General features: G+C 40.7%; 3 protein-coding genes across 8 annotated transcripts in view; 2 read left to right on the top strand and 1 right to left on the bottom strand.

Moving 5' to 3' along the window:
• LOC143357776 (nicotinamide/nicotinic acid mononucleotide adenylyltransferase 1-like) lies at nucleotides 1-15,371 on the top strand. Of its 6 annotated transcripts, none has more exons than XM_076794373.1 (6): nucleotides 48-463; nucleotides 802-1,208; nucleotides 1,287-1,388; nucleotides 1,463-1,629; nucleotides 3,042-3,301; nucleotides 9,818-10,262. In XM_076794373.1, exons 1-6 carry the CDS (start codon nucleotides 136-138, stop codon nucleotides 10,099-10,101), a joined length of 1,548 nt encoding a protein of 515 aa, XP_076650488.1. In that variant the 5' UTR covers nucleotides 48-135; the 3' UTR covers nucleotides 10,102-10,262. The 6 variants fall into 6 exon arrangements, with proteins under 6 accessions (XP_076650487.1, XP_076650488.1, XP_076650489.1 ...); XM_076794374.1 differs by having other exon boundaries at nucleotides 59-463; nucleotides 3,042-3,399; nucleotides 9,818-9,987; XM_076794375.1 differs by lacking the exon at nucleotides 3,042-3,301 and adding an exon at nucleotides 3,004-3,040 and having other exon boundaries at nucleotides 77-463; nucleotides 9,818-9,987.
• LOC143357788 (tubulin alpha-1 chain) overlaps nucleotides 1,496-25,639 on the top strand; it is a 40,059-nt gene continuing 15,915 nt past the window's right edge. Inside the window, exon 1 of the mRNA XM_076794406.1 lies at nucleotides 1,496-1,629. The gene's annotated coding sequence lies outside the window, so the exon portion shown is untranslated. The remainder of the gene's footprint in view (nucleotides 1,630-25,639) is intronic.
• Nucleotides 15,105-25,639, bottom strand: part of LOC143357781 (ABC transporter G family member 20) — a 21,242-nt gene continuing 10,707 nt past the window's right edge. The window contains exons 2-15 of the mRNA XM_076794387.1: nucleotides 22,627-22,756; nucleotides 21,334-21,578; nucleotides 20,858-21,035; nucleotides 20,675-20,768; nucleotides 20,094-20,309; nucleotides 18,646-18,728; nucleotides 18,109-18,340; nucleotides 17,564-17,741; nucleotides 17,369-17,484; nucleotides 17,210-17,280; nucleotides 16,881-16,969; nucleotides 16,565-16,741; nucleotides 16,416-16,502; nucleotides 15,105-15,729 (exon numbers count right to left, since the gene is read on the bottom strand). Of these exons, the coding sequence (XP_076650502.1) occupies nucleotides 15,515-15,729; nucleotides 16,416-16,502; nucleotides 16,565-16,741; nucleotides 16,881-16,969; nucleotides 17,210-17,280; nucleotides 17,369-17,484; nucleotides 17,564-17,741; nucleotides 18,109-18,340; nucleotides 18,646-18,728; nucleotides 20,094-20,309; nucleotides 20,675-20,768; nucleotides 20,858-21,035; nucleotides 21,334-21,578; nucleotides 22,627-22,730 (2,085 nt within the window). The 5' untranslated portion in view covers nucleotides 22,731-22,756 and the 3' untranslated portion in view covers nucleotides 15,105-15,514. The remainder of the gene's footprint in view (nucleotides 15,730-16,415; nucleotides 16,503-16,564; nucleotides 16,742-16,880; nucleotides 16,970-17,209; nucleotides 17,281-17,368; nucleotides 17,485-17,563; nucleotides 17,742-18,108; nucleotides 18,341-18,645; nucleotides 18,729-20,093; nucleotides 20,310-20,674; nucleotides 20,769-20,857; nucleotides 21,036-21,333; nucleotides 21,579-22,626; nucleotides 22,757-25,639) is intronic.

Genomic DNA, 25,639 nt, shown 5'->3' on the forward strand with positions numbered 1-25,639 from the left:
ACTGAGAATCCAACGCGCATCAAATGAACAATCGACAATCGTCGATAAACGGTGAAATTGACTCAATCAGTGCTGTATGTGGTAATCAGTAAAAATAAACAATGTATAAGTCCGGACGAATTTTTAATATCATCGATGATTGTAATGTTGAGCAAAGTCTCTCAACTGACTCACGCCGTACCGCCGTTTCAAGTATGGCTGAAACGTCAGCAAGTGTGCAGCTTCTCCCGTGTGGTTGACTGTTTCGGTCGTTCGTGTAACGATTTGTCTGGTGTTATTACGCGTCAACGCGAATGCTCGGTGTTCCATCTGTACAACGTTTCAAGAAGGAAGAGTAGTCAGTCGAAGGGAAATTGTGTCAGCACATGCAGCGTAGCAGAAGAAGAAATGGCACCAACGCGTGTTATTCTTATGTCGTGTGGCAGTTATAACCCTCCAACCAATATGCACTTGAGAATGTTTGGTACATATATATTATCGTAATCGATACTCAATCTTTACGTAAACAGCAAGGCCTCTCATTTATACATGACCAGGACCTCGAATATCACCGTAGTCATCATCGTTGTTAATCATTTAAGCGAGATGTCACTCAGATAACATCGTGTAAACAATCGCGATTGACGTAATCGTCTATGTTAGACTATTCGAAATTTAGAGAACGTCATAGATCTTTGTCATTCGAAAATACTATGTTTTCTTCTACGTTTTTTAAATTACGATTGCAGATTTGATAATAATCAGATTCATCCTCGAAATATAGACGGAAAGTTAGGTTAAGTGTTTATGAAATGTTTCCAGAAATTGCCAGAGATCATCTACATCGAATGGGAACACACATTGTGCTTGGAGGTGTTATATCTCCTGTGCACGATGCGTATGCTAAGAAAGAACTGGCTAGTGCCACTCACAGATGCGCTATGCTGAGACTGGCCTTACAAAACAGCGACTGGATTCGTTTGAGCAATTGGGAGACCAGGCAAAATGGATGGACAAAAACTAGGATCTGTTTGCAGCATCACCAGAATTTGTTGAACTCTGTTTTATTCGATCCTAACAATATGAATCATATACCGACTGAAGATTTGGAGTGGATACCGGAAAATGTGAAGAATAGTCCTGATCGTACTCCTATTCAAATCAAATTGCTGTGCGGTGCTGATTTATTGGAAAGCTTTGGTACTACTACACTTTGGGCTGAAGAAGATGTAAGCTTTTGTGTTTGTAATATTATTCTTCATTTAATAGATATTATTGTATTGTAACTGTATCGTTTTTATTCATAGATTGATGCAATTGTTGGTGAACATGGTCTTGTAGTTATTACCAGGGAAGGATCTAATCCCAATAAGTTTATATACGACTCGGACATCCTTTCTAGGCATATGGTAAATAATTATTAAATAATTGTTTTTATACAGATTCTGCATGTTGCTAAATTATATTTGTACTTTCTGTGCAGCACAATATATACATAGTAACAGAATGGATTCCAAATGAAGTTAGTTCAACTAGAATACGAAGGGCACTAAAACGAGGCGAGAGTGTCAGGTATCTCCTACAAGATGCTGTGATCGATTATGTCTATAAGCATGGGATTTACGATGCGAAGACGTCAGCATCCACAATGTGAGTCAGACATAATTTAACAAAACTGGTAGTTCAATTAACTAGTGACCATTTAATAGCATATCTTCCAGTAGATATACACAAGACTTTATTTTTACATATTTTGAATGAGAAGTGTACATATATTTTTATAGCACTCATATTCCACGTAGTTGGTGAGTTTAGAGTATGTAAAGCTGTTACACAAAGTGATATAAATTGTATATTTTGTGATCAAGGATTAACCCTTTTAGCACTCAATAATATATCTCGATGTATCTCCTTTCTCCTTTTCTTGTATGAACGTACAATTCATACTATAATAATAAAAGAAACCAGCTAGAGCTATATTTAAATATACAATTTTGTAAAGGAATGTTTTAAGAAATAGAATAAATTATTAAGAAAGTATATGATTCTTAATAGACATACATTCCAAACGGTATAAATACATTTAATAAAAATCATATAATTTAAACAGTTCATCTTGCCTACAGTCTAGTACTTAAAACAATATTTTTTTAAAAATGTTTTGGATTGTGATAGTTACAGCCAAAATTGTTGAATGTTTAGTGACCGCAGTTTTTGTAATATATAACAATTTATTGAATCTTAAAAGGGTTAAAGTATCCTTTATACAATGATAGATAATAGTCTAGTCTAAGAGTCTTCCATGTTATGTATATCGAGTCTCAAGAATCAACTTTTCACTGCTGTAATTACGAATAAATTTTAGCAATCACGTTATTTTATATTATTTACACTGCATTATGCTTCTGTAGTAATTACGAGAGAGTATCTTCATTTTAAACAATCTGTCTCGAAATGTAATAAAGCGTTCTATCTTGAATTTTTTAAAAATGAAATAGCTACTCAGGGTTTCATATTGAAAATTGAAAAATGATGATACCCTCTCAATGTAATATCACAATTAATATACCGATTCACGGATGAAGGTACAAAATTCCCGTCTCCCTAAATTCAATGTACAAATATGGAACGCTTTTGAAGGGCCACCATTAACCCTTACGGCAGCCATAAAAATGTGTAAATAAATTGTAACTATCAAGTGTATGCAATTTTCTCTTATTTATACACGACATATGGGGTATGTTACCAGTGGAAGACTAAAACTTTCGCGAGCACCTAATATAATATTTAATCCTTTGAGGACGAACGTCAACAGATTGACATCAAGACCACATATCTAATTCCTGAATGTTGTGATTTCAAAAAATTCTCGTCCGCAAAGGGTTAAAATTTTGAACTGGGCTGCCCCCACGAGGGTTGGTTTGACCCCTTGGCCAAGACGAATAGAATTGGGTACCGAATCCTTTGTGCCTGAATCGGGTATACAGTGCACCGAAAGTTTACCCAGTGCCAAATAAAACATAGTGTCTTGTTTTTCACGCTGCCACTCTTGGACACTGAAGTAAGTTGGAACTGACCTCGCCGAACGCGAATAATTACTTGACCATTGACTCCAAGTACCAAAGCACCTTTCTCACGCCGTCGCCTAGCGACGTAACCATGGAATCCCCGAGTCCGATCGAAATAATATCCATCGACGTGCCGGACGCGGTGCTGCGTAAGAACCTGCAGAACGCGGGCGGCGTTCAGACGGGTTCGACGCGGCACGGGGGCCTCGACGAGGCCCGCGAAAAGTTCATAAACGCCTTAGTCGCGGAGAACGGTAACGGCAAGCACTTAACCACCGCGAAGGCCGCGTACCCAGGTCTCGCAAAACAGATCATCGCCACCGAAACCGGCGAGTCGCAGATCCTCGACGAGGTAGGTTTCGTTGACGATGATAGGAGAGGCAGGAAGAAGGTCGTTAGAGTCCAGCCACGGTCCAGTCAGGTAGAACAGGCGTCCCCGAGCGTCGCCACCTCGTCGAAAACCGAGGACACCGCGAAACCCGTCCCCAAAATCGATCTAGCCGAGTCTAGAGACAGCTTAGACCATTGTAAACCTCGAACAGAGCCCGAGGACGACACGGAAGGCCTAACCGTTGGCAAAGACCCGGACCGGAAGTCTTCGGTGTCGTCCACGGGCCTGTCGGTGTCGCTAGATGACAGCGGCCGTCACGAATGCGCGTTATCCGACTTCAGCGTAGACAAAGAGGATTACAGACTTACGCGGTACGGTTTGGACGCCTCGCTGGACGACGAGGTCTACGATCAGAACAAGGTCGACGCTTCGAATGACGAGCAGACCGGTCACCAGGACAGTATCGAGTTCCGGGAGAGCTTACCGAACGATACCGTGAGATGTCCTAATACTCAGGTCCTGGTCCTAGTTAGCGCCATGATCCACAATCCGTTCGAGAAGGAGAGCGCCACTCTGATCCTGGACGAGAACGCGATGCACGGTAAAGGAGAGATCACGATATACAAGGGTGAGTCTGACGGGAGTATAGATAAGGTCTTGCTGGTGCAGTCGCCTGTGCCGTCGTCGATCAGCGACGAGAGCACCGTCAAGATCCAGGAGATCGTGGACGATTCTCCGGAGCTCGTGGAACCGGCGTCAGAGGATCAGCCGGGCTCCGCCGAGACGTCCAAGCTGGACGTGAACCCTGAGATCGATGGTAAGTATCTGAAGTCTGTGGTGAACTCCCGGAAGAGTCCTAGGAAAACCAAAAACGGTCAGATGCGTGTCTGCAACGAGGAGACCGAGAAGTTCGCCACAGAGGAACACGACGCGGAGAAGAAGAGCACCGATTCGTACACACAATCCGAGGAAACATTCTATAAAACGGTCTCGGAGACCTCATCGAAGGTTTCTTCCAGGTCGAAGAGTCCCAGAAAGGACGGGAAATCCTCTCGATCGCAAAAATCCGGTAGCGCTTCCAAGACCTACGAGTCTAGCGACGACAGATCAAAGCTGGACTCGTCGATGACTCAGTATTACACGCCTTCGAAAGGTAGCCTGGACTCTGTGATCGCCAGCAGCGATTCGAAAACGACGTCCAGGCGGCGATCGAAGCCGAACGAAGCGTTCTCGAAGAAGTCGAAGAGTTACGAGTCGATCAAGAAGGTCCAGGAGCCGTGCTACGAGGATCCTTCAAAAGCGGACAGCACGTCCCAGCTGATCACGGCGAACGAGCTGGACATGCAGACCGACGAGTTCTGCTCGGTCTGCTGCTACGTGAACGAGATGTCCTTGAGAACTGAAGAGGGGATCGCCAGTCCGAGCCAGGACAACTTCTACACACTGCGATCCACTTGCAGTTCAATCGCGGACGAGGATTCGACGGAGTGCGACATCTGCAGCTCCTGGAACCTGCAGGAGTCCACCGACGCTCTGGACAGAAGGCTGCCAGCTTGCGAGTGCGACCAGCTCTGCGAGGTCTGCGAGATCTGCGGCGAGGTCTGCACCACGTACAATCCTGACCAAGAGATCTTCCCACCGAGGGATCCCAGGGAACACAGCCGGATACCCGAGTCTTCCTCTAGAAGTCTTCCCAAGAGCTCCAGAATCGCTGACAGCACTTTGACTGACACAATCCTGGACGAGGACAGTTTCGAGATAGAGAACTGTGGCGTACCCGGCGGTCCTCAATCGGAGAAACCGTTCCGGGCTGATAAGGAGAAGCACTTGTCTTCCTTTACCTTGTCCGAAGCTGGCGTGACCAAGAAGAAGACGAGAGAGAGGTACTTCCCGAAGGACGAGATAGAGATCCTAACCAGTGGCACCAGGAGGATCGGCCGCAAGGCTTCCTTGTTGAGGAAGAAGCCGGAGGATTCGTCGAACGTTGCTCAGGATAAGAGACGTTACTCGTCGGTGGACAATCTTCAGCCGGCCAAAGTGTCGTCGAAAAGCAACGACAAGGTGCTCAGGACTAAGAACAGCAAGCTGATCGGCTCCGCGGATAACATACGTGCCCCGAAGAGTTCCAGGAGGTGCAAGTCGTTGCAGAGGTCCGCGGACAACGTCAGATACGTGGACTCGTCCACCGACAATCTGGATTCCCTGATGGAAGGCCTCGACAGAGAGGAAGAGATCCAAGATTCTGTCGATTGGACGGCGAAGCCGAAGATCAGGGACAACGAAACGGTGAAAATGATCCTGACGAAGCACGGTATTAAGATAATCAGTGAGAAGGAGACCGCTCTGTAATTATCTGGCGGAGGAGTCAATGAACCCGTTGGGGATCATCTTCTTGTCAGAGGAAACCGCTCACGCTAGTTCGAACAAAGTTAAATATATGTGACACAAATTAGCTGGAACTCTCGTTTAGGTCACTCGCAAACTTTAGCCTCTTGTGGTGACCGGTACCTATCGCCTTCAAGAGATACAAGATTTTTCACGTATGATTAGAATAGCTAACGAATACGTATGTATTTGTCGATACGTTCGGCTCAGAGGAACTGGCTCTTGACGAGCGACGGAGATGCCACGATGTTACCATTAATCCTGCTCATAGATTATATATATATATATATTCGATCATGCCTCGAGAGGTCGCGGCTGGTGATACGACGGTGTCTTTCCGTAGAAGAATTTTTACAATCTTCGAATCTATCTTAAAAACTCGTGCCAAGTTCTCTTCGTTAGATTAAAAGAATTCGCCAAATTCTGCACACAAACTTCTAACGCTAATAAGGTACTACTCAAATACGCACACCATAAAATTGCTTAAAACATTTGTACGAATGGTCCAGAGAAATTTAAAATTGCAAAAATATTTTATTCTGCAACTTTTAAGAAGCTACATATCGCATACACTTTTGTTTCAAAATTGACTTTTGTGCTGATCAAACGTTACGCGCTGTCTAGCGTAACAAAACGCGAGAGGGTTGAAAATAGGGGATGTAACTGGTCAGTTTAATTTCGACTTCGCAAAACTGTTTTTTTAACGAACACGTACCAAGAACGAGTATAATAAAACCGTGTGAAAAATCGGAAACACAGTATACGATCCTGGAACGCGACCTCTAGAGGAGTGAGACCGTGTTTCGCGCGACGAGAAGAGAAACGGGGGAATCTCGGAGCGTAATTATTATGCCGCACGTTGATCGTCGTAAATAGGAAGAGTTCTAATTATAATATGCATACAGGAACACAGGCCTTTGTAAAACTCCTTTTAGAGAGCGCAGGAAAAGAACGAATATTATATAATATATAATAACCGCGTTGACGAGTAACGAATTAATCTAAGAGCCGCCACTGTTCAACCGTAATTAACCGATTCGAATCGTTTGACGCGTGCGTTGGAAAGAAGACTTTCGAGGACGCTCGGAATTCGTTTCTGAACGGGACACACGTGCGCGCTCGATTAGAGTTCTTTGCAACGCGCAGACACGCACAGGGGGCGGTGCATTATCGAGACAATCCTAATAACGTGTCAATACTACGGAAGATCGTTTCAATTAAATATATTCTACTATGTAAGTGATACACGACGGGCTGCGGTACATCGATCAGGGAAAAACAAGCGTCCGTTCATTTCGTCGCTCGCGTACGATCTGCCAAAGCTGACTTTCATTCGAAACGTGCCAATTGTTTTTATACTTTTCCAGATCGGGTTTTGTACTCCGTCGAGCGCCATATCACTATAGTTTTTAAAGCGCCGACACTTTCGACTGTTCGAAGAACCGGATCCATTAATTTTCACAAAGTCGAGGTGTCCCGGGGCTGTAGACTTTCTTCGAGATCTGGCGGGGAGAGAACGGGGATACAAGTTCGTCGATTCGATCCCACTACATATACTTGCTCAGCAATTTTGGGAGGACAGTTGCGCGAGCGTTTGTACAAGATAAGTGCACAATTTAGCGCGAGGAGCATAGAATCGGGTCAGTGGGCGTGGCGGAGCTGCGCGGGGCGTGGCCGAGCTCGACAATATGGAGGAAATGTTGTATTCTCTGCGAAATACTGGAGAAATTTCATGTTCGCACGGTGTGCACATATCATTGAAGTACAAGCTTGGCTTCATTGAAGTCATTTTCATTCCATTGATAACTAGTATTCCATATTTGTCTCTACGCAGCGTTGCGTACGTCAAAACGGATCGTAACTTTCATTCATACTCGCGTGTTTCGTAAATTCGAAGGTTGCTATTATGTGGATCGATAAATTGAGATTGCTTGTTAAGATGAGTTGCAACGGAGAAAAGTAAGTGTACGTATTCGAGGACGAGTATGTTTGTTACAAACGCTCTAGCATCTGTCCCCGTCGAAAGGAGCGAATCGCTCGAAACGATCGCCGCCTCTTCCCGTAAGTATGGCAGTTTGATGAAGTCTCTATTTCCTTTGTATCTTGTACTCCTGTTGCACGGTGTCATGCGCCTCTGTCATGCGAATCTGGCTTGAGAAATCCCTTGCGGCGGTTATTGTTCTCACGGCCGAGTCTCCAATGCATCTAACTGTGATGACTATCGTTGAACGAGTATTGTTTCCGTGAATGATTTTCCGAAAGGGAAACCCCGCGAATGCTTTCACTGTTTTCCGTGTACTTTACGCATTTCACTCCGAGGCTGAGAAAACTCCGTCGGGATTCGCGTTACGCTTAGGTGCAATGGAATTGAATCGTTGTGTTTCGAGTTATGGCTGAGCTTCTTAGGCGTACCTCTGTTCTAGTGCCTAATTTCTATTGTTCTGCAGAGGAATGAGACGTTCGAGGAGCATCATGTTCACTGGGAATGACTTATCAGCGAAGCGATTCGTTTTTTTTCTTTTTTCTATTTCAGAAGGTTGTCTTCTTTACTTTAACAATCCGCCCCGCCCAGAACCCCCCCCCCTCTGCCGTCACCCCATTGTTTTCTTAGTATTGGTACGCAAATCTTATTTGTTCACCCCTATACAAACTCTGTCCGCTCTTCTTTGTTATTGTATAGTGACGTAGATAGACGAAGGTGGCGAGTAAATGCTCAAGCTGACGACATTGTACGCTTAACCCTTTGGGGACGCCGTTCTGTTTAACCTGTTGGACGCCATCTTGGTACTCTCGCAAGCCATTGAAAAAGTTCAAATTTTCGTGTGACCATCAATTCTTTAAATTAAATCGTCATCCTAATGGAACCTCTTTGCAGTCCCGAAGGGAAATCAGTAAACAATCGAATTGTCTTCCTCATCCATTCGAAATTTTTTAACGATCGTGTTAAATTTTAGTACGTAATCGACACACAAAGCACCATCTAACGGGTTAAAACAGATTTTTCGATTCGATAGAAGCAGAGAATGTTTTTGAATTTTGTACAGAGCAACCACGTGTGCTATTTGTTTTCGCTCGAATGTTGAAAATCGAAGAGTTGTCGAGATGAGACAGTCGCTGACGGAAAATTATGGCAACCTGGTGGTATCCCGGCCTTCGACCGCAAAGGGTTAATTCGCAAAGTGCTTCCTGAGTGAGACTGAACCGGCATTAGGCCGCCCTTGTATCTTTTTCGACCAATTCCGCTTCTTTTTCTACTCCTGTATATTCGTTACTTTGTGTCTCTATTTTACATTATTTCCGCGGGACATGTGAAACGTGTTTGGCCATCGCGACCTCTATCATGCACTCGCTGTATCCGAAGAAAACTATGTTTCTTGAGAAACAGAGAAGAGACACAGTGTCTCTTAATTCAAATCGAGGAAAATTGTGCGTGCAGGTCTGGGATTATATAAGAAATTCAAAATTTTCTAATTGTTCCCATCGAATTGTTCTGTTGAAAATGTTATCACAACGTTTTACTAACATTGTAGCTGCATCGCAAGGCCTAACGGCAAACCTACGCTAATCATACTAATTCAGCTTAACAACTGAGCCTAAAAGCTGTAATGTTAGTAGAAAATTGGAATAATTCTTTCCGGAAGAATGCTATAGCTGGACTGCGGATTTTAAAATTTTAAGAATTCGATTATATACCTCTTGAGTACGCCATTATAGTGGTTTCCGTGGAAAGCATCAGTTTGAACGGTACGAACCACTATAGTGGCTTTTGTGCCATCCGCTGCCAGGCGCGCCGTACCTGGGAGACAGAGTTGCGGACGAGCTTGGGTATTTATTCTGAACTAATTAAAATTGGCGCACAGAATTTTTATTCTGCATATTTATCCGCAGTCTGGTGATGAGAATCGATGAAACGAATTCCCAGACGTTGCAGAAGTTTCAACTCGTTAGAAGAACGAGGACGGACGTTCGGAAATAAAAATGGAGGAATTCGATGGCGTGATAGAAGTCGATGTGTGGTTCGGTTCTGATGGAGCATGTGATATGTGTTTTCCAGGGTACAGCAAAACCTGCATGCCTACTGTAAGACAGATAGTTGACTGTCTCGTTGCTGCTCGACCCATGCCAATCCGATGCGGCCCCTGCCTTACTGCTAAACGTTCTAATACTGCTACTAACAATCGCGATAGTAACGCCGCCAGCCGCGTTAGCAGCACGGCTAACAGCAACAACATCGACAGCTACATCAACAACAACAAGAACGTACACGCCTACGAGAATATCCAAAGCTTTAGTATCCGCGAGAAACGGCTGATTAACCGTGCAACCAGCCGCGACTAGGATTTCTGTTTCTTAGTTAGTCGAACGCAGTGCTGGGGAACTTTGTGAAACCTGTTTCATGCGAAATTCTTTCACCCCTGCTGGACCATAACTCGGCCGAATACACCTACTCTCTCTACAGAAGCAGCTGTTAGGTCCGAGACGATCGAAATCATTTATTGGTCACCTTCTTTCTCTCGGGAGACCTTGGATCCTCTGCAGTTTTATTGCATATGTTAGGTGATTCAACCATTCATGAAAATACCTGTGGTTATGGTATTTTTGATCTGGTAATAGAAGTATATTTACACTGCAAATTATAATATTTTACTTGAACCGTATTATTGTAAGTTGTTCTTCTTAGAAAGTTTTATTACAAAGTTTATTTACACATACTACATTACACACGTTACCATTATTGTTGTACTATTAAATTTCTGTAAAATGTCTTCCTTTCTGTCACGAAAGAATGCATCACTGCTTAACATTTAAGTTGATCCAACACTTTGTTCATAGAACATTATACTTTCTGTTAGAATCTCTCTAATTAGAATATATTGTAATTGTGAAACATGAAAATGTACCTGGCCAATGTGCAATTAATAATCTTTATCTCGCGTGCATTCGTAGACTACTATAACATCAAACGTAACTTTTAACGGTGTTAAGTTCCAAGTCGAGCGAAAGCTTAGTGTTTTCATGTGTTTCACTTTAGCGTTAATCATTTCCACGATTCTAGAGATTTAAAGCTTTATGTGCTTAAGACTACTATATAAAAATTAGTTAAACGGTAGTCGTTACGATAAACGTATCGTAGAGCATTTACACACACAAAATCTCGTGTACCATTGCTGTTAACATTTTGAACGATAACAATCATCCACTCTCCTCAGCACTGCTTCTTTTGCAGGGAACCATTTTATTCTTTTTATACAAATACAGTGCGAGTCTGCTAACGTTAAAATCTAAGATACTCAATGAATATTAATGTCATGATGAATATTAATATCACGGGTACAATTTCCAGTTGCAATTCAAATATTACGACCAATGTAAATGTACATTTCGTCGAAAAATCGTACACATTTTTTGCGGCATAAATGATTAATGAAATATTTTTTATTTTAACGTTAGTCGACTTCCTGTGCTCAGAAGCTTGTCGAACAGCACCTAGTTTGTTACTCAAAGGAATTCTGATGACTGGCACGTGACCGTTACCGATTACTCCGTTTTTACTGTATGGGGAACATTCGAATCTGAGATAGTTGGGCTCGAATGCACCTGTTTAGTTAAACGCAAAAAACAGAATTGCTACGATCAATTTGAAACAGCGCGTTTCAGTTTCGTTCTAAAGGGTGACACATGCAACTTGATTACCTTGAGTCACTTTCGTCGCCCCTCTTCCTAAAATTTTCACGTAATTCATACGTTAGTCCTTTTTCATGAACTTCCAACGTAACTGTCCGCATACTTCGGAATCAATCTTAAATGACAGCATCGAGATCATCGATGCCTCCTTATTTTATTTCAATATTCCACTGATTCAACTACTCGCAATTTTAATCGGTTTAAACACATTTTTCTCCATACAGTACAATATACATAAAAACTGAATCACAAAAATCATCAAAGCTACGTTTAAACTCGATATCACCGAAGCAGAATCTTTCTAAAAAAAAAAAAGAAAATAAGATAGCAACAGTGCACAAAAACTTTGACTCAATCTGCTAATTATTTTTGTATTATTTCTGGTGTTTATAATTGTACCAAGCATTTTTCAAAGTGCGTAACCACCAATCGGACATGTATTTTATACAATAAATCAGAAGTGTCACTCGAGCTGATGGAGTTATGGGAATCGCCGTACACGTTCAGGCAAAACCAACGTTTTAATTGATACCTAAGGAAAATTAGCGATTAAGTGGTTTTTGTGATCGACAGTAGATCTCGACTTTTGGGCGACTGTTCAGTCAGCCGCGTTATCGATACACCACTTTACAGTAGTCCGTTGCGTGCCGTGTCTGCTGTGCAATTTTGCAATAGCCCGGCAGATTTGCAATCCTAGTTGCAGCGTGTGTGTGTTGCGCAGAATCTCGCGGTGTATAATTTTGGTAATGATTCGGCGATAAGGGAACGGAAATCGTGTTTGTCTCGATGCTCGTTTTACCGATGTCGTGTTTCAACCGACGAGACGCGACAATTAAAATAAAAGAATTCACGGCGAGATACTTGCAGATTGTTCGCCCGATTATTCGCAACATAAATCCACCTCAGCGGACATGTTAGACTAGAATGTTAATGTCGAACCCTCCTACGGCTTAAGCTCTGTTTCCCCTTTGTGAAACTCAAGGTTAATCTGTTTCACGAAAGCAAATTTGTTATTCCTTGATTAGGCACTGCCATCCGTAACTTTGATGTCGCTGATGTGTTAATCAGTACTCATTTATTACGGACGTAATAAACGGCATTTTTTCGGCATTTATTCTGGCCAAGGTTTTCGTTGCAGTTTGGAATGTTCGCGTGCGCCGTCAGCGCGTTAAATCCGCTTGCTATGCATAAATCGGATAAAGAATTTCTCGCGAGACAGATTCACGCTGAAATTATGCAAACAGATCGACCAAGCGACACTATAATATCGGATTTATTGCGATTCTCTTTCCCGAAATAAAAGTTTATAAATTCATTCTGGTATCACGGAAATTACATACCATAAAATTCAACACGTGATTTCATTAAGATTTTTCTTTCAGTCTTCTGTTTTATATGTCAGTCATTAGAAGTCTAATTCGTACATGATCATTCACGGGTTAAGTTTTACGGATGGCAGTGTGTGTGTACGTTTCGTGGATGATAAAAAATTGCAAAAATTGCGAAATTTCGCCGGCTGCAGCTGTAATTTAGCGTTTCGTAGTTGGCGATGACGTAACGAAAGAGAGAGAGAGAATGAGAGAGAGAAGATACTATAAAAAGAAATCAAAACAAAGAAGATTAAGCAATACATATTTTGTATACATTTGGAAAAGGGAGGATGAGCGTGTGACCGAGAGTGTGATCGTTTTCGTTCGACGCGCAGAAAGCGTAAAAAATTTTCTGAATATTTTTTTATCGTGATTTCGTCTAACCTGTGACCGGCGATTACTTACCAGCATCGGCACACTATTGATTAATTAATTGGTTAATTCTTTGCACTCCAAGTCTTCTGAAACTCGACTGCTCTGAGACATAGAATTTCGAAAATTTAACTTTTTCAATTGGAAATCAAAGATCAAAGGATTTCGAAGTTTTATGGAAAAGTTGAAATGGTCTAGAATTTGTTTTTATTTATAAAGAACCAGGATTATTGTGTTACTGCTTTTGTCGTGCATTGAAATACGCAGGCAATGTTTATTGTACATCAAAACCCACAGTCTAATAATTACTTTTATGTTAGTAATATTACTGACTTATACACTTCTGAATATTTAAGATATTTTCGATTGAAAGTAAGTAAGTAGTTTTGTTTGATTGAAAGTAATCATATTAATGCAAAATGAAAGAACGATGATTCCGCGCGGTGTCCGCTGTAAATTAGCAAATTAAATATTCATAATCCTGCTCTGGTAAGCATTTTACAAGAATTTTCGCAAATATCAAAATCTCGGATATTTTTTTCACAAATATTGAATTAGATATTGACTTAATTACACGTGCATTCCAGTACACGTCCGGAACAGAATAATTGCAGTGCAAAGGTTAATTTCCACCTATTTTCGCTTGACAATAGCGTTGTGTAGTTCCATCCGTTGCAATGAATTGAACGTTAGGAATTTACATAGCTGGCTAATTAGTAGTAGTCTAACAGAGAGAGAGAGAGAGAGAGAGAGAGAGAGAGAGAGAGAGAGAGAAAGAGAAAGGGAGGAATCTACTGCAACATTGTCCTATTAATTTCTCTGCAGTCTTTCACCTAAGTGCCAGATAATTCTAAGATTCGTAATGAATTCATTTCGATCGCGTGTCCGTACGCTGGATTTTTCACGTATTGCATTACACGACTGTATTGTTATAACAATGGCTGTCCGAATGCAGCGTTCCTACCTCCTGATTTGAATCCCCCCCCCCCCTCCGGAAGTGCTCGCGTTACTTTTAGCCGCGTTCGCAAAGACATTATTGTCCCAGATGATCGATGGTCGATGTGACGTATGTCCCTCTACCGATTATTAATTAATATACTCCAGTCTTAAGAACGAGTTACAAAATATTTAAAATGAACAAAAAAACATATATTATATAATATAACATGACAAAAAGAATTGTTCATATAGTTCGCACGTTGTATATGTTTGTATACTATGTTAATCCGATCTAGTGAGTGTCGTAAACATGTATACCTGTGGGACAAAGAGACCACTATAAGAGGAGATAAATAAATCTGAAACGAAGAATTATATTTCATCGACGCCATTGTTGTGTGCTCTCATTTCTTCGTTCCATCTTACGTCCGTTTAAATATTTCTGTTTTTGAACAATCAGCATCTAAGTTACATAGATAGTGTTATCAAGTAGACTGCGGATTTTTATGCAAAATAAAATGTTTTTGCATCGACTGCAAAAAAAAAACAGAAGTTCAATAGCAACCTTCACTCAGTAATTTATGTAAGCCGAATAGGTATAAGAAAACAGTGTTCTCAATATCTCCTGATGTTTTCTATCATAATTGGTATAAAATCCGCAGTCCAATTATAAATTAATTGCACGTGTACCTTGATCGATTGCAGTGATTTTCACCTTACCTTTGCGTTCCGTAGATCCGTTTACGAAGTGGAGTATTTCGAAATGGTCCCGGATCAGTGAAACAGAGCATGTTCAACGAAGATCTGTTTTATTAGGTAAAATCGCTTGAATCATCCGATCTCTCCCTACAGTCTCGATTATTTTACAATCATATCGAAAAGAAAATATCTCTCCTCGCGGCGACACTGCAGGAAGAGATCGCAATAATTACAATCCTAGACAAGTCCGCGAATCAATTGAATACTGCCAGTACGTTCTTACAAAAATAATCGTGCATTTATTAACAATTAACAACACGCTTCTCTATCCTTCGCGGTACAATGGTCAATCGAAAAACGAAAAATTCCGTTTGCACGCGTTTCAACTCGTATTTATACAGTATATATTATTTAAATTAAATAATGTATTATTATTATTTATATATTATTCGCTTATCGACAGAAGAACGTGTATCGATACTTAGTATGTATAAAAAAAAATGAAAAGAAAAACACACTAAATCCCCTTGATTGCTCTAAACGTATGTACTAACGTACTCGATAAACCTAAAGCGTATCGACCCTGTGACAGGCGTGAAAACTTTCATTCTCACTATTGCACCAACTGGAACGCAACCGACAACGGTTCCGTCTCAATTTGTTTTCCTTATGGTAATGGCTGTTTCTTACGCGGACTTCGCCCTTAACTGAAGAAGACAGAGAATTATGAACGCTATAATCCACCCGGAGAGCACCAGGAAGCCGTTGTACACTTCCGGTTCGTTCACTGACGTCCCCTTCTCCAAAACACCCCTCAGAGAGATGCCTGGCAGTGTTATTGGCAATACTAAGCTGATCCATCGCAGGAACTTTGGCATTCCTTCCACTGGCCACATGAGTCCTTGAAGAAAATAAGTTTTCATTTTTCTGTCCATTTTTTACGTTCAACGAGCTCTATTGGATTACGTCGAATCATATTGAAATTTGCTGAATTTTGTCAAATTTTTATGAATTATGCCGAATTGTGTTGAACTTTGTTGAACTTTATTGAATTCTGTTGAACTCTCTTCTATTCTGTTGCATTTTGTGTGAGCGTAGTTGAATTTTAATTAATTTGAGATTTATTGAATTTTGTGCTCTGATCTGTTAAAAAATGAACCGAGAAATATTGTGTGTAAATGTATTAGCGAATTCGCTCCTGATTTCAAACAGCAATTTTTTCTTCTGTACAAGCTGAATAAATATTTTATGGTAAAATTCAATTTACTATACTGTTCTTCAATGTACCTCAATGTTCCTCAACTGAAGAGAAATATTATTTATTAACACCTAAGCTAGTACGAGCCCGATGACGAAATGAATCATAAATAAATGTCTGGAATTTCTCAGAAGATACATCAACCATCATCTAAATATTAAGAATAAGTATTTGATTTGAATATTCTATCAATTTGAATGTTTGACACCGACGAGGTTCGAGGTCCGAGGTTCGTCTGCCAATGTACATAAAATTCAAGTACGTATTCATAAAATATTTCAAGTGTTCGCATACAAATGAGCGTGATTTGGAATTCATAAATCACTTACCACAGAGAAGAATCAAAGGATAAAAGGTGCCCACGGCCGCATAATTAACGAGAGCGTGAGACGTGCACATCACCGATATGAAGAAACCTGCACAAATAGGATAGGATAATACTCGTGTCGTTTCTTTGAAGGAGAAGTAGTATACTTACCGAAAGTCATCCCGCAAATTCCTCCGAGTATCGCCAGCCAAATGACGGCGGCCAACGACCCCTTGCACTCCATGCCAAATTGTAAGAAGCCGATTAACAATGATGTCGCAACTTGAATGACAATCACTATGACCTGAGTCAGGAGGTGTGTAATTAAGATTTCCGCTGTTGTAACACCTATTTTTCATCAACAGACACATGATCAGTCATCAGGAAATGGCATTTGGTATTTATGCGAATTGTGTATTGCTGTTCCCTCGCGTTCAATAAAAAACGAACAATATTACTAATAGTTTTATTATGGAATTATGATTACCTTGGACTAAACTTCTGTCCCATACACCCGAGTGTCGATCAGTTATGATTATGCTCGAGCAGATTGATGTCGCCATGATGAATACTAATCTGGAATAATAACACCCATTAACTTCCTCTTAAAATTTTTAACACTAACCACGATCGATTACAAAATTTTTCTTGCAGTAGAAATTATTAAGTATTTTATATTTAGTCTTGCAATTTTTATAAAACAACATAAGTATACTGATCACATTTTGCGGCCTTACAGTGTTACAGTTTCAATTTCTTAAACCTTGAAACAAGTACTATTATTGATGCAAATTCATTGAATTTCCTTGTACTTACGACAGCAGAAAAGGCGGCGTGATGAATGTAATGTACTTCTGATCATGCGATCCATAAATCGGGTCTTCAAACTAAAAAATAAATTCATTAATCCGCCTAATTAATATAAACTCACGTTTCCATATCGGTTATTAAAGAGATCTACGTATGTATACGTACGTGTATCGGTACGTCAGCGAATTTTTCTGGAATCTGACATTCTCTGATGATCTTCCGATACTCCTTCACAAAAACGTCGTACAACGTTTTCTCCACGAACAAACCTATCTGTCTATCTAAAAATGAGAATATCAAGCTGTCGTTTTCTGAACGTACACATGAAAAATTACGTCACCGTGCTAGCTGACACATTACCTGGTGTATAAAGCGAAACTGTAATTTGACCGGCAATTATGTCTGGCTCTGCGAGTGTTAAAAAGTCGTCTAGCTTCGATTGTACAGCATAAGAATAGTTTCTACTGAAGTGCATTATACCGACACTCTTCTGCCACGTTATTTCGCTCACTGCTTTATTATAATCGTCGTAATATATCTGTAAATATAATTATATCGAATACAGTGTCTACGGTGATTTTAATCTCTCAATTGTTCTTGTATCTACTGTCTCTTCTACGCTTAGAATAGCACACATTTACCGAGATACGGTTCTATAAAAATTGGTGTACTTTGCTCTAAAATATTTATTATTCTTGAGAAAAAATTGCACTCGGTGTATCGCGTTTTATCTAAGTGTTCAAACAAACAGGAAAGGTTAACGAATGCAAATTTTTCTCCACGTGCGCATTCTGAATATCTTTAATTGCATCGTTCTTCCTACATGTTAATGTTAAACTGCTATTTATGCAATACCCGCGCGAAAATCACCGAACAAAAATAGTTTTCGATTGGTCGGCGCGTACCTTCCTCAGAACAGTATCGTTGAACCCATTCGTGAATCTGCAGCTGAGATCGACGAAGTTGCAAGTGCTCGTGGTTTCGTCGTACGTAACATTTCCCCGGTTCAACCCGAAGGCACAGTCGCCGGCTTCTTCGTTTACGACGGATATCACGAGTCCCTTCGGGTCAAGGCCGAACGAGTTGAAAAACAGCACCATTTGCAGTATCGGCAAAATTATGGAGAACAGAACACCGCTGCAGAAGAAAACCCATTATCGACACGACCTTTCGGACCCACCGTCCGCGTTAACACGTTAAGTGTCAAATATCAGTCCCAGAGATTCTTACAAAATCAGAGTAATTTAATTAATGAAACCACAACTAGAAATTTAAAATGTATTACAGGGTATGCTGTTTTAACCCTTTTAAATTCGAAAGACTCCAATAAAATTCGGTTGATCTTATAATAAAAATGGATTTCTGAACCCAGTGAAAAATCACTGTCAGCCACATGTGACTGGCGTGGCAGTTAACGTGTTAATAATCAACCAAGCAATTACCCCGGATGACGGATGAACTGCAGCGCGTTTTTCGTGAGCAGGGCATGGCACCTCTTCCTCGTACTGCTTCGACAGTCCCTGTTCTGGAAGAAAATGCGTTTCTCCTTTTATTTAACGCCTTCATCGATCGTTCTAGATCAATTAGTTAGAAATCGAAAGATTCCTTCTACCGAAAGAAAATTAATATCTCCTAGGTTAACGCTCAGATTAATTGATTAAATAGCTAAAACTTTGACAGTTCCGATTCTGAAAGATAATTAGTTTGTTCCTCTATTAAATGCCTAGAGCGATCATTAAAGGATTCTGTGACAGTGAACATGTTCTAAGAGTAGTTTCCCATGAATAATGCATGGCATTTCCAGCCTAAGTGCAAAACACGGCCTAGTGTTATGCAAATCGAGGATCGCCGATCGAACAATCGACTGAATAGAATCGTCTTGTTCGTTTTTCAGTTTTTCTGTTTGCCCAATCACCTTCGTTAATATTAGCTCGTTTCACCGGCAACTCATTGCCAAGTTCGCAGAACGTACGTGCTTCGACGTTGTGAAAAGCACAATGCTTGCTATTATATTTCATGCTGTTGCGTTTTCCGTAATAAGAATTTTATGAAAAACGCTAAGCGGCGACGAAAGTCTCCAAGCGAAAGATAAAGCATAATGGAATACGATGGGTTCACGCAACGTAGTAATAGCGAGGATATGTTATGTTTTTCTTCTGAAAAAGGTTGATAGAAAATATACAGTCTTATGTAATTCTCTCTTTCGCAAGTTAATCTATGGAAATAAATGTATGTCTTCCAGCTATAGAGAGAAAGAGAAAGGAATGCAGAAACGAGCTGCTAGTCATTGAACCGGTAGCCTAACCGCGGCTTCTACTCGCTACAGTCGCGTGACTAAATAGCCCCCGTGCAATCGAACACGCGACCTTTAACTATAAAGTTCCATTTCTTTTTTTCTAAACAGACAATAGCTGAACGTGCCTCTGGTCTCAATGATTCATTACTCTAACTTTCTTGTCTTTCGTAAGAACTCTAATGATCCGATGCAACGGATACGAGTCTGAAAATCATTGTTCTCCAGCAGCCTCGATTTTCTAGAAATTATATTTTTCCTATAATTATTCCAAATTATTTCCTATAATTTTTCCAAAGCTGTACGAATGGTTTTTACGTGGAAAAATTCTGTAGACTCTCCCGAACACAATGGTATATTTTTTTGTAACATCCTGAACAGTGAAGTATATTGAAATATCGTTTAAAGAGAGCTATACAAACATTTTTCAATTGATTTTCAGTCAATTTTTGCTCGTCAAAAATCCATTTAAAACAATATTCACATTGTTTTTGTTGATTAAATTATGAATTTTGTGTGTGTGTGTTAAAATACTGTCGCCAAAACCGGTGTTTTTGTTAAAGCGTTCGACTAAACAATTCAGAAATATGTACCAACTTTGAGTGAATAATACGCGTCGAAGGAGTCCACCGTGACGACATCGGTGATGTTAGTGTCGGTCATGTGCGTTTGCGTGACATTCCCCGTCCGATTTTGCACTTGCAGTTGACTCAAGCTGAGAAACGCTTCCTCCAAAGAGTCGGTTTGACATTGTTCCAGCAGCTCGTTCGGCGTTGATTCGGCCAACAGCTGGCCGCATCTCATTAATCCAATCTGAGAGTTACAGTGATCGTTAACATACGTGATACGAGTTTTTCTCGGAATCGGACTCCTGAATCGGAGACGCGTTTCTCAGAACTCTATTCCCAATCTTTCATTAACACTAGAACTACCGAGCCCTAAACCTGACTTCGACTTATCCCTTCATAATAACAGCAAGATTGAATTTGGTCAGGTTTCATACGATTTTTATCGTAACATGTACTCCAAAGAAGAGATATATTTAAAAAATTTCTCGTGAAAGAAGCGAAAGAAGAAATCATCCACCAGTCATTTGGACTGGTTCGGTAGTTCTAGTGTTAAATCTATCATTATTGCCCGGTGATTGTGAACTGCAACGGAACGTGAAATTTGCGTACCCTGTCAGCCTGTTTGGCTTCCTCGATGTAATGAGTGGTGATGATGACGGTGACGCCCTCGTCCCGCGTGATCTTCACCAAATGCTGCCAGATGCTGCGCAACAGACAAACCCTCGCTCATTTCCATTGTTCCTCGGCCCTTTGCGCGCGATCGAGAGGTAAACTGAATGAAATTGTACTTGCTTGTCCCTTAAAACTGGATCCAGACCGACGGTTGGCTCGTCGAGGATTAGCAGTTCCGGTTTATGGACGAGGGCTGCTGCGAATGACAGTCTCCTTTGCTGACCGCCGCTCATGTTCCTCACCAAATGGTTCCTCGGCGGCAGCTGGAGGAGATCTCTCAAGAACTGGTACCTTTCCTCTGCAATTGACACGGCAGTGGTCAAACCACGACAGACCTTCCTTAGATCTCCAAAAACTATTTTCAATTTTTATTACACGTCCTCAAACCCTCAAATTCTGAATGGAATACATACTTTCCGATTTAGTAGCTGCTATAATCAAAATTGTCTGCGTCAATTTTACGAGATGGAAGTGGAAATAAAAAGAGAAAATCGTTCGAAAGTCACTGATCATTTTTCTCAGAAATGCAAAGAGCCCTCGGACGAGAAAACTCCGCAAGAAGAGAATCGAGAACAATGTTTGCTGCGGTGTCCTACCGATCTTGTAGTCGTCCAAGCCGTTGATCCTGCCGAAGTAGTATAGTGCGCCGATTACAGAGAACTCGTCCGTCAAGGAGATTTCCTGCGGCATGTACCCGACCCTTGGGCCCGGGATTCCGGAGCCTTCGGTCCCCGGGGTACCGCCCAGGACCCAAATTTCACCTCTGTTCAACTTCCGGACGCCGACCACGCTGGAAAGCAGAGTGGTCTTGCCGCAGCCGCTGGGCCCCAACAAGCCATATCTAGACGGAACAATTGACTTGTGAAGATCATTCTCCGTACCAGTTAATGTAATCATTGGATGGGTCAGTGTTCCAGGTCAATGTCACTATTACCATGCCACGGGCCCGTCGGCCGAACCTATTCGAAATTCTTTCGCTAACCACCGAGGAAAGTGAAGCGCGTGCGAACCGGCTGCTCATTATTATGCAAACGAAATCTTTGGTGAACTTCAATTTACATAGAATAAGATTGGAGAAGCGTTTCTTTAGCCTGTTAAGGTAAACTATTAAATTAAACCTTTTTAATCCTGGATGACCAAGCCACAGTGCATGGAGAAAACGAAGTTAATTAAAGCATGAATATAATCGAGGGCAACGAAAAGAATTCAATGTTCAAGAATAATTCTATTGTAGGAGAGGCGTGAGGTATGCTTGTGGGCGTGTGGTTCGCCTACGGTAATAATGCAGGCAGTTGTTTGACGAACCGTGTCGGAGAAGCATCTATGTAAGCTCTAATAAATAATTGTTAATCCTCCGAAGACATTCCTCTCTTACACTATCTTGCATTCAACAACAGAAATAATTTAACTAAAAGTTTACTTAACTGAAGCATTTGCCGGGTCATCCAATGTCGCAAGTCATCTAGCATTATCAAGTTATTAAGAAAAACAAAATTACTAATTCTATGAATGTCAGGTATAATCGTGTTTTATAAAAACATGGTACGAATGGCATTGGCATGTTGTGCGTTCTGCAAAATGAATATTTAATCATGACATTGATATGAGCAAGAACTTGTCACCGATTAGATATGCATGCAAATGAAATTACAAATTATGGAAAAAGAACATTATTGTAATTATTTCAACGATATTATTCCAGTAGGTTCTTAAAAAATTAATTACATTGACTACTATCATGAATATGGATTGACGTTGGGTAATTATGTTGTTGTACATACTTGTTGCTCAATGCGCTAACTATAAAGTAAACGGTAAAATTGTAAACAGCAATCGGAAAAATTTGTTTCGGTATAATGTTGTTAATAACATTGAGGAGCATTACTCACATACTCCCTTTAGGAACGCGCAGGTTCAAATGATCCAGAATTGGCGCTGCTTTCCCATATTGTTTCACAGCATCCCTGACTATGATTGCGTGTTCCACCACCATTTTATGGAACGTTGGTCACGAACAACCTGCAGCAGACATACGAAGAAAGATTATACCGCGCGAAAATTTCTAAGATTTCTAACATTTCAAACATTCCAAATATTCCCTACTATTTCGAATTTGCAAATTTTCGAATTTCTAACCCTGTCAATTGTCAAATGAAATTCCCGTCAAACGATTTATAAACTCGCGTAACTCGCAAGGATTGATCAATCATTTTGAAAAATATTTAAACGTGTCTGTGCTTCCTTCCAAAATGGCAGGGGCTGTTGGCCTCACGCAACTCGCAAGAGCCGATTAAAGAGTTAAACAAAAGAAAAAAAACGTCCGTCAAATACTCTTTATTTTCGTGTTGAATTTTTTTCCATCGCATAATTTAGTATTGCGTGATCGCCGATTTCTCAATTGAATCCTTGGAACGTTTCATTAAACAGAATCCGTTCTCGTGCCGGACAAAGTTCAACATTCCGATCTAGTTGGCTGTCGTCGCCGAAGAAGGGCTTCGCGAATCTGGGACTAATGATTTACGCAATGACGCTTAGTGAGTCTTTAAAAGTAAATTTCGCCAAGGCCATTCGGACGCGTTCTTCCACCTGTTCGCGACCAAGTTGTATGCAATTTCTTCTCGCAACAAAAACTACACTTTTTGCTTGGACTATATACGGGACCCTTTCACTTTCGTCGATCGATCAGGTATAATGACCGAACTCGCAACAGTAACGGTCTCTTTGCTTTGGAATTTGTAGGAATTCGTGTGGACACTGGATTATTATGGCGGAATCAATTACCCAAACCAAGACTGATGACAGTCTATTTGGAACGTTGAAGTTATTAAGTCGTTGCTCAATTTTTCTAGTATGCCGTACGTTCATTTTTCGAAATAAAAATCACGTTCAAAATGACTAAAAAAATGTCATTAGAAAATGAAAGAAATTAGGCGGAATACATTGAATTGACATACGTAAGTAGAAATAACCTTAGAAATTCAATCTATAATCTTGTTAAAAATATTTACTCTGAGCTCATATATTATTATTGAGAATTCATACTCGGCGTGGAGTGATTAATATTAGCAGTTTGCTAATATTAATCCGCTCGCGAGTTCGACGACGTTCGAAACTGTTAAAAACCGATAGGAATAAGTTTCACGGGGCAGCTCTGATCATTGCGAATTCCGTGGGTATCGGCATTATGCTAAATATCGATCGCGCCGGTGGTCTCGGCTATTTGTCATGCGGCACGTCCCGTACGTCGCCTCGGATGGACATTATTGCACGGCCGCGACACGAATGTACAACAATGTTGTCAGAGCAGCTGCTATGTCAACGAATTTATAACAGTATCTCATCGACCGTGATTTAAACGGCATCCTATAAACGACTGTCAAGGTTTCCGTCCGCTAATAATAATCGAATGGCATGCTCGATGACCGTGTCAGTTTATAACAGACGCGGACAACTGAATTAATTCGTCCAGTTTCTTGCGGTTTTATTGTAAAACTGTAACTCGCCGTATGTGCAGGCGTGTGAACGCGTTTGATGCATATATCCGATAGCTAGACTTTGCGAAAACAAGATTTATTTATATCACGTGCAAATGGCAAGATGAATCATTTATTTTGCCTGTGTATCACGAATCCTTAACACGTTTCACGTGCCACGTGTACCCGCGAAACAGAAATACACACGGGTATTAAAAATTACACGGATTCGTTTACTACACGTGTACACGTGTACACGTGTACTTACATACACGTTGAATAATGCAACTCTACTATTAATGCGTACTTTATGCAATTTCTGTGATGTTTAATGCATGAAGGCAAGGTTAATCCCGATTTTTGTAATTCATGATAATGCATGCACATTGGTGTCAAGATCATTCAGAGATAAAATAATTAGAGGAAGCCAAAGTATGTACCATTAAAGAATTATAGCTTGATTGACGAAATTGCATACCGATATTGAGCTTACAAAAAACGTAACAGAAGAAGTTATGCTGTCATTGCTTCGATGTAAAATCATTTTGATGGAAAAGTGTAAATTCTTCTGATTACCAATGTGTCTGTATTGCCCTACAATGGTCGACAAAATTTTACTAGCAAAATTATAGGAAATAATTTTGCTGAAGACTAGCCAATAATTTTATTAACAAGAAATCTCAAATAAAAGCTTGTTTTCACTATTTCTACGTGTATGCAACCCTTTAAGCCTAACTTAATTGGTACCAAATTCATTTCCCGCTGTTGACAGGTGGGCATTGACCCCTCAAGACTAATCTGAACAATAGAAACATACGTTTAAAATATTACGACAGTCTTTATTGAATCGGTAGTTACGCGTCAAAATAAAATATCATCAATCCTAGTTAGCATAGACGTTTCCCCATACTTTAATTTGCATATTCCGTTCACAATAATCCGCACTCCAGAATGTACCCAGCCCGAGTATGTCATTAACAGTTTTTTTTTTTTTTTTTTGGCAACGACGAAATGATTAAAACGCTAAAATAAATTGTGAAAGCTGCGATAATGTATGCACGATTAATGTCATTAAAAGCGATCGGATTCGGATACGAGAAAGTGATCGCGAACGCGACTGGTCTCGCTCTGTTGTCGCGAATAAATGGTTCTTCTCGCTTCATCCGAATCGTTCGATCATGATCGACCGAAGAAATCCTGTTACGCGGCGCCAATTGTTAGTTTTTCTTTTCGAGCGGCTCGTGAACCGGAAGTTAATATTTCCCTGTGCAACTGCGAACCGCTTCCGCGAAATCTTGGTTTCTATAATCCACGTTCGTGCTCACTCTCGATAAAAGAAATGCTCGATCACTTCCTCGGCGAACAATGATCTTTTGCTTTTATCGTCAGACAAGTGAAAATAGATGCTCGAACTTTTCTGGAGCCAAGA

The sequence above is a fragment of the Halictus rubicundus genome, chromosome 10 (assembly GCF_050948215.1).
Source record: "Halictus rubicundus isolate RS-2024b chromosome 10, iyHalRubi1_principal, whole genome shotgun sequence".
In the NCBI taxonomy this organism is placed as follows: Eukaryota; Metazoa; Arthropoda; class Insecta; order Hymenoptera; family Halictidae; genus Halictus; species Halictus rubicundus.

Excerpts from the sequence above, each read along its gene's own strand:
- LOC143357776 (XM_076794372.1), top strand. The coding sequence starts at position 136 with ATGATTGTAATGTTGAGCAAAGTCTCTCAACTGACTCACGCCGTACCG. Across the intron at positions 1,389-1,462 it reads ACATCCTTTCTAGGCATATG|CACAATATATACATAGTAAC; the intron begins GTAAATAATTAT and ends CTTTCTGTGCAG. Across the intron at positions 1,630-3,041 it reads AAGACGTCAGCATCCACAAT|TAAGTTGGAACTGACCTCGC; the intron begins GTGAGTCAGACA and ends TGGACACTGAAG.